The sequence below is a fragment of the Salpingoeca rosetta genome (genome assembly GCF_000188695.1).
Source record: "Salpingoeca rosetta unplaced genomic scaffold supercont1.5, whole genome shotgun sequence".
In the NCBI taxonomy this organism is placed as follows: domain Eukaryota; class Choanoflagellata; order Craspedida; family Salpingoecidae; genus Salpingoeca; species Salpingoeca rosetta.
The window spans coordinates 1884377-1891876 of NW_004754929.1; the positions used below are offsets into that span (position 1 = coordinate 1884377).

General features: G+C 55.1%; 4 protein-coding genes across 4 annotated transcripts in view; 2 read left to right on the forward strand and 2 right to left on the reverse strand.

The window, feature by feature from the left end:
• The window catches only part of PTSG_02482 (uncharacterized protein), a 2235-nt gene extending 2153 nt beyond the window's left edge, over window positions 1-82 (forward strand). The window contains exon 6 of the mRNA XM_004996916.1: window positions 1-82. This exon is cut by the window's left edge and continues 266 nt beyond it. The gene's annotated coding sequence lies outside the window, so the exon portion shown is untranslated.
• Window positions 83-311: 229 nt separating this feature from the next.
• Window positions 312-5403, reverse strand: PTSG_02483 (uncharacterized protein). The gene is made up of 12 exons (XM_004996917.1): window positions 5222-5403; window positions 4902-4975; window positions 4544-4673; window positions 4190-4322; window positions 3351-3946; window positions 3129-3186; window positions 2414-2934; window positions 2137-2213; window positions 1803-1926; window positions 1196-1537; window positions 689-925; window positions 312-509 (listed from the first exon to the last, which is right to left on the reverse strand). Exons 1-12 carry the CDS (start codon window positions 5291-5293, stop codon window positions 381-383), a joined length of 2493 nt encoding a protein of 830 aa, XP_004996974.1. The 5' UTR covers window positions 5294-5403; the 3' UTR covers window positions 312-380.
• A 31-nt stretch (window positions 5404-5434) lies between these two features.
• Window positions 5435-6602, forward strand: PTSG_02484 (uncharacterized protein). The gene is made up of 3 exons (XM_004996918.1): window positions 5435-5551; window positions 5868-5983; window positions 6236-6602. The coding sequence occupies exons 1-3, from the start codon at window positions 5483-5485 to the stop codon at window positions 6285-6287; spliced, it is 237 nt and encodes a 78-aa protein (XP_004996975.1). The 5' UTR covers window positions 5435-5482; the 3' UTR covers window positions 6288-6602.
• The window catches only part of PTSG_02485 (uncharacterized protein), a gene marked incomplete at both ends in the record, with an annotated part of 6482 nt that continues 5470 nt past the window's right edge, over window positions 6489-7500 (reverse strand). The window contains 3 exons of the mRNA XM_004996919.1: window positions 6489-6539; window positions 6789-6913; window positions 7242-7398. Of these exons, the coding sequence (XP_004996976.1) occupies window positions 6489-6539; window positions 6789-6913; window positions 7242-7398 (333 nt within the window). The remainder of the gene's footprint in view (window positions 6540-6788; window positions 6914-7241; window positions 7399-7500) is intronic.

Below are 7500 nucleotides of genomic sequence, written 5' to 3' on the forward strand. Positions count from 1 at the left end.
TCTCCCCTGGGTTTTCTCTTCCACTATGATTGTGTTTGTTTACACGTTTCGCTATATCCAAGACACACCATCAGCTATGCACGGAAAGCAGCAGCAGGGAAACAGAATCAGCGGTCACATCAGGGACGATGAGGGTGACAGGTATGAACAGCAGGCAGACAGACGAAGTGATAAAAAACCCAGCAGAGGGGAAGAAGAGGAAGAGGAAAAGTGCGAGTGGAACGCAGACGTGGGCGCACAGATGTATCGACAACAGATTTGGGGGGGGGGGGCTCGCACGCGCGTTCACAAAACGCAAAACACACACACACACACACACACACACACACACACACACACACACACACACACACACACAAGATCTTGTGTCCAGCCGCCCCTCAGCCAAACTTTGAGAGGCGTTTCCTGGCCTGAGCGACGTTCTCGCTCAAGTCCGCACAGAAGATGTGGCCGGCGGCGTTGCAGGCGATGATCCAGTCCTTGTACCTCTCGTTCATCGAACAGTCAATCTGGGATACCGCGCAGAGGGCATGGGGTAGGGGGGATTGAAGGGCGTGAAGGATTGGCGGAAGAACAGAGGGGAGTTGTGACTACGCATCTTATTCCAGCACACACACACACACACACATACACACACATACACGCACGCACAGACAGGCACAGGCAGACACAACTAATGTGTACGTACAGCGGTGATGGACTGGAGCGGGGTCGGGAACATGAGTCGCTTGACGTCGTCATGGTAACCGAGCGCCTCAACCCGCGGCATCGTGTACCGTTCGTGCATGTCACAGTGCACAACCAACTTGCACTGCTCGCGAGCAGCGTTGCGGTTGGCAGGCGTGGCAGCGCTGTCATTACGCAACACGCGCGCAGTCACCACGGCGTTGTCCGCAAAGTGCAGCTGCTGCGGCTTTGGTAACGGCTGTGCACGTTGGTTGTTGTGTTGTGCGTTGGTTGTTGTGTTGAAGGGTGTGTGTGTGTGTGTGTGTGTGTGTGTGTGTGTGTGTGTGTGTGTGTGTGTGTGTGTGTGTGTGTAGAAAGCGAGTTTGTGTGAGTAAATAAAAGCAAAGCATGGTTCGCAAAGGGAAGTTCACAACAAACACACGCGCACACACGCACAAATACACAACATGAGCAATCCCCCTAACAGTACGTCACGTCATAGAATTTGCGGTGTCAGCAATAGCAGTACCTCTGTTCCGTCTGTGAGCACGGAAATGTTGAGCCAGCCCTCGCTGCCACCATAGCAGATGATGTTGTGCCACGAGTTGCATCCCAGCGCGAAGATGGTCCCTGGCACGCGGGCGGCCGGAGGCGCGGGAGGGGTGTTGCGCGGGTCGGCGTTGATCACGCGAATGAGCTCATCATCGCCGGCAACACAGGGCCCGTCGCGGTGGTGCGGCCACGACAGCCCGTACTTCCACCACCAGAACGGCTGTGGAGATATGCGCACCTCCACCGTCGGCGTCACGCTGATGGTCGTCATGCTCTCTCCGCTGCTCGTGGTTGCGGTGTGCACGGCAACCTTCCAAAGCTGTCGTATGCATTCAGGCACGAGGGAGGGAGAGATGGGAGGAGAGGTATGGCAGGAGTGCAGGACAATTGGAATGAGCATCGCAAAGCGATGGGAGGGGAAGAAGACGCCCTTGCCAAGCCCTGAAAGGAGTGAACGCACACATATACGCACACACACGCACACACGCACACATGCACACGCACACACACACACGCACGCACACACTCCAGGGCAGACACAGCCTCGGCGGCAAGCCGACCCAAGGAGCACACACAGTGCGCACCTTGACGTCTCTGGTGTGGCCTGTGGTGGCCAGAACGGGCTCACGGCTCGGCTTCCACTTGACCACGGTGATGGGTTTGTTGTACCCATTTGCCGCATCAAACAAACACGCTGCCGGTACCACCCTGGACAGCGACAAGGGAATGGGCAAGAGGAGGTACCAAAGTCAGAAAAGAAGTGTGTGTTGTGGGTTGCTTGTGTGTGTATGGTTCGTGTGTGTGTGTGTGTGTGTGTGTGTGTGTGTGTGTGTGTGTGTGTGTGTGTGTGTGTGTGTGTGTGTGTGTGTGTGTGTGTGTGTGCGCGTGTGTGTGTGTTTGCTAGTGGAAATGGGTTACCAGTCAACGGATAACGGAACCTCCTCGAGCGTCTCCAAGTAGCCAACGATTGGCAAGTCAATCACAGCGCCGGCAGCCTGAAAAGGCATGAGGTGATAGACAAGAGCGCCGTGTTCAAGACGAGTAAGGGGCGTGCACACAAACACAGACAGACGCAGACAGACGCAGACAGACACAGACACAGACAGATACACAGACGCACACACAGACACAAACACAGACGCACACACACACACACACACACACACACAAGGCCGCGATACGAGCAGCTGCTGACCAGTGTGCGCGCATGTGGCGGTGCAACGAGGGCAAGCGTGCCAGAGGAAAATCCCATCGCCATCAGCCCGAGCGACGCAGGTGCGTTGCGGCCGTGAAACCGCCACGTCATGCACATCAGCCGACCGTGGCCACACCGACACGTGTATGCGTGGTGAAGGTTTGGTATCGCATCATCAGCGCCGCCGTCGCTGCTGCTGCTTCTGCCGTTGTTGTTGTTGTTGTTGTTGTTGTTGTTGTTGTTGTTGTTGTTGTTGTTGTTGTGATTGTCATTGCTCGCACTTGTCGCTTTCCGAGTCGCTGATGATGACGATGAGGGCGCCGATGCCGAGGCATCTTGAGCAGGCTGTGTCTGATGCTGCTGCTGTTGTTGTTGTTGCGCATCATCGCTTGCTGTCGCGAGCGTCCACATCTGCATACAGTCGCCCCGTCCTTGCGCGGGGAGCACGCCGCTCAGCCGGTGCTCTGTTGTCCGCGTCGGCTCGGGCGAAGACACGCCGATTGCTACATGCAGCGGCGACACTGCAGGGGAGGCGGGAAGCAGTAGAGTGAGTGGTGTGTGAGAGAGAGGGAGAGAGAGTGCGCGAGTGAATGAGAGGGAGAGGATGTGTCCATTGCACATGCGCGGAATGAAGTGGCCGAGAAACAGGCAACGCAACAACAGGAAACATACGCGCCAGTCATGCAAGTGTGCACAGGAAGTCTGGGTGACGTACCGGGGTAGGGGCAGGTGGCGCAGGCAACGACACGCTTGCCCGTGAAGCCAACGCACAGCTATCATTCATAGGACAGCAGGCAAGAGACAGGCGTTAGCAAACACATATACACACACGCACACAATCGTGAATGGCACAGGACGAGGGCGAGGATGGCATGTGGAGGAGCGTGCAGCAGATGGGTCAGTGCGGTACAGAGGACTGATGATGCGAGTAGGCAACCTTGTTGACGGATGGAAAGGACTTTGATGCGAGCGGTGGGATGATGTGTGTTTCATCACCCAGCTGCAATGGAAGTGGTGACTGCAACATGCGTGCGGCTGATGGTCCTACCGCTGCTGCACGTGCGTTCGTGGATGTGGACGTGGGTGTGGATGTGGACGTGGGTGCGGGTGCTGTTGCTGTTGTTGAGGGGCCTGCAGCGGGTGCAGTAGCTGCTGTGGACGGTGCGCTCCTGATTGTCTCGCCAGCACCATCACCAGCACCAGCACCAGCACCAGCACCATCACCAGCATTGCCCGAGATGGTGGTGATGGTGGCGGCCCCCTCCCAGGCCATCATATCTGCACCCAAGTCGCGCAGCTGCTGCAGGAGGCGGCGGAACGATGATGGGTCAGAGTGTGGACTGAAGTTCCCAATCTTCTTCGTCAGGCCGCGTGGGAAGCTGGGCCGGTTGCGCTGCTTCTTACGCTGTGGTTTCGCCTTTGCTGCCCCGTCTGCCTTGGGAGTGCTCTCGTCTGCTTTGCTGCTGGCGGCGGCAGTGCTTGGATCAAAGTCTTCGTCCTTGTCGTCGTCCCCCGTCTCCCCGCTTGCCGCTTCTACATGCATGCGCGGGTGGGTGTGTATGAGAGTGTGTATGAGGGGTGCAATTGTGTGTGTGTGTGTGTGTGTGTGTGTGTGTGTGTGTGTGTGTGTGTGTGTGTGTGCGCGCCCGTGCAATTATGTGTGTGTGTGTGCGCCCGTGCAATTGTACGTGTGTGCGCGCGCGCGATTCAGAGAAACAGAACGAAGAGACGGCCACGAAGCACAAGCTTGGTTGAACAAACTCAGTCGTGACGTACGTGCATAGTTCACTTTCTTGTGCCGCGGTCTGAGACGGGACTGGACAGCGCGATCAGTGGTGGATTTGCTCGGAGTCGCACTGCCGTCTTGCTGCGCTGCTGCCTTCTTGCCGTTCTTCCGTTCCTTCCGTCGCTGATGAACAGAGGGAGAGGAAGTGTGAGTGCGGGAGGGGAGGGAAAAGGCGTGTATGTAAGCGTTACTGTGCACCGTGTGCGTGTGTGTGCGTGTGTGTGTACTGTGTGTGTGTGTGTGTGTGTGTGTGTGTGTGTGTACTGTGTATGTGTGTGCGTGTGTGTGTTGTCTATGTTGTAACGCAAGCGAGGAATCAGCCATCGTTGGTGTTGCAGACGTACCTGGCACACTTTGTTGTTGAGATGGTACTTGAGGCCGAGCGCTTGTGTGAATGTCTTCTTGCAGTGGGGGCAGGAGAATTCAGCTTTCAGCTTGGCCCCGTGAACTTCCCTCATGTGAGCTTGCCACAAGCTGTCAGTTTGAGAGTGTTGCGGCGAGGCAGCGCAGAGGAAAGTGAGCAAAGGGAAAGGCAGGAGGTTGTGTGCGTGTGCGTGCGTGTGTGTGTGTTGGAGGGGGGGGGTACGAGAAGTGTGGGTCCGAGAAGCGTGGAATCAGTGGAAGCGGTGGAAGCGGTGGAATCGGGATCACGGGAGACTGGAAGATTACAACGCCGAGCACACACATATCCTTCACGCTGACCTTGTGTACTTGAAAGACAACTTGCACTTGCCGCATAGCTTTGGTTTCTTCAAGGGGCGACCTCGTCGCTCAGCCTGAAGCGATGAGATCGCGTGCGATGCATGCGTGGTAGCGTGTGCAAGTGCATGTGCGTCAAAGAGTGAATGAACCAGGGGTGGGGTGTGTTGCGTTGTGTATTCCAAGTGACGGCCATGAGATCGGGACAAGTAACTCACAGCCAGCTGCAACAGCTATCATCAGCGAATGTGCACCAACGAATACGCACACACAAACACACATAAACACACACACAAACACAAACACACACACATCACACAGACCTTTGCCTTCTTGGCTGGCGGTGCGCCCGAGGAAGCAGCAGTAGCAGTCGTGTCCCCGTTGCTGTCTGCCATCTTGTCACGTCCTTGACCTCAACCAACTGCCTTCCCTTCCTTCCTCGCTTGCTGAGCTGCCTGCTTTTTTTTTTTTTCGCGTGTCTTGAACTTGCGATATCCAACAACGGGCGGCCAAATGCGACAATTGATGAAGATCATTCACAATCGTCAACACACAGGCCAACAAAGCCAAGCAAGACAACAAGGATGTTTGGTGTGCTGCGGAGCGTGAGGCGTGCGCACAGCGCCGCCAACGGCTGGCTCTTTGCTGAGAAGGTCAGCTGGGTGTGAAGGGTGCATGTTTGCGTGATGTGTACTTGTGTTTCTGTTGGTTTATTGTGTGTGTGTGTTTGTGTTTGTGTGGTGTGTGTGTGTGTGTGTGTGGTGTGTGTGGGTGCACTTGTGTGTACTTGTGTGTGTGTGTGTGGTGTGTGTACGAGAGTGCGCATCTGCATGTGTACATGTTTGCGAGTGTTTCCTTTGTTGTGAACACTCGTACAGCACTGCGTTTGTCCACTTCTTCGCTACCACTCACTCACGCCCTGCACTTCTCATGTGCGTTCACCTTGCGTGCCTGCCTCTGCACAAACAGCCTCGCATGGCTGGTCAGGCACGACAGAAGGAGGCGTGGGAGCTTCCCTTCCACCTGTTTATCAGCGGTGGCTTTGCTGTCGCCACCTACTTGCATCTCCAGCGCCCCAACACCAGGTGTGTGTATGTGTATGGGTGCGTGGGGATGTGTGTTGCGCACTGACAGCAAACATCCCTGAAAACAACGCCAACTCTGTTTGTGCGCGCCGTCGATTACACTTGCGAATGTCGTACACACACAGGCACACACACACACACACACACACACACACACACACACACACACACACATGCACTCGAAGCGCAAAGTCATCCTCAACTCTCCTAACCGCTTTCATGTGGATTGTATTGATGATACCTCGCCCTCAGGACGCAAGCAACATACAGCAAGATTGCACAGGAGGAATTGGCAGCGGAGTGAGGTGTCTGAATGCAGACAGACGAAGGCCTGTTCCAGTGGTCCAAAAGTCACAAATATTGACAAGCAAGGGGTATGAAGATGGCGGGTGTTGCAATGCGTGCGCGCGTGTTTGTGTGCGGGTTTTGCGTGTGGTGGTGGTGATTGGGGCTGCAGCAGGTGCATGGAGTGGGTCTTGTCTTGAAATGTGCTGTGTCTTTGGCGTCACACCAGTGACTCGCCCGATGGGGCACCGAGTGCGTTGCCCCTCCCACCCTGCAATTGTATTGACAATGTTGGTTGGTTGGAATAGACAAGAGCAATGAAGGTTGTGAGAGCATGCGACAACAAGGAGAAGGGCGGGGAAAGTGGAAAGCGAGAGGAAACAGACGCGCATCCAAGAGGAGGCAGCAGGCACAGGCAAAGAAGCTTACACAGGCAAAGAAGCTTACACAGACACACACAGACACAGACACACAGACACACACACACACACACACCACACACAAAAACAAACACTCGAACCTTGACTTGAAGGGCGACAAGAAGCATCTTCTTGTCCTCACGGGTCTGCTTGAGCTCCCACTCCGTGTCGCGGACAACTCGCCGCACATTCTGCACGCGAATGCGCAGCATCGTAATCCACATGCCTGCACCACAGCAAGCATGGTGAAGGAAAGAAGCAAACAACCAAAACAAACAAGCGGGAGTGTTGTTGTTGTTGTTGGTGTTGTTGTTGTTGTTGTTGGTGTTGTTGTTGTTGGTGTTGTTGTTGTTGTTGTTGTTGTTGTTGTTGTTGTTGTTGTTGTTGTTGTTGTTGTTGTTGTTGTTGTTGTTGTTGTTGTTGTTGTTATTGTTGTTGTGGCGAGGAAGGGGTGGAGGCACACGTGAAGCTTTGATGGGCAGGCATGTGCACATGGGGTTCACACGCAGACACACAGCATGGCAAGGCACCGCTGTGTGTTGCGCAGTACGTACAGAGGAGCAACAGGACGCCAAACATGAAGACGGGGTTGAGGACAACGCTGAAGAAGCGGCGAAGCGAGCCCTTGGACTCTGTGATCCACATGCTGATGGCATCGAACCACGAGTCATATTCGCTTGCAGCATACGGCCCACAATTCGGTTTGTACTCCTGCACAATTTGGTGTGTGTGTGTGTGTGTGTGTGTGTGTGAATTCGCGTGTGTGTGTGTGTGTGTGTGAGTTAACTGGGTGGGAATTGAGGAGGCAAGCAG

What these genes read in the sequence shown, in the direction of transcription:
- PTSG_02483 (XM_004996917.1), bottom strand. Translation starts at nt 5,293, where the DNA reads ATGGCAGACAGCAACGGGGACACGACTGCTACTGCTGCTTCCTCGGGC. An exon ending in CGCCAGCCAAGAAGGCAAAG is followed by an intron (nt 4,976 to 5,221) that starts GTCTGTGTGATG and finishes TCATCGCTTCAG; the next exon opens with GCTGAGCGACGAGGTCGCCC. An exon ending in GCCACACCAGAGACGTCAAG is followed by an intron (nt 1,538 to 1,802) that starts GTGCGCACTGTG and finishes TGCATACGACAG; the next exon opens with CTTTGGAAGGTTGCCGTGCA.
- PTSG_02484 (XM_004996918.1), top strand. Translation starts at nt 5,483, where the DNA reads ATGTTTGGTGTGCTGCGGAGCGTGAGGCGTGCGCACAGCGCCGCCAAC. An exon ending in GCTGGCTCTTTGCTGAGAAG is followed by an intron (nt 5,552 to 5,867) that starts GTCAGCTGGGTG and finishes CTGCACAAACAG; the next exon opens with CCTCGCATGGCTGGTCAGGC. An exon ending in CTCCAGCGCCCCAACACCAG is followed by an intron (nt 5,984 to 6,235) that starts GTGTGTGTATGT and finishes CCTCGCCCTCAG; the next exon opens with GACGCAAGCAACATACAGCA.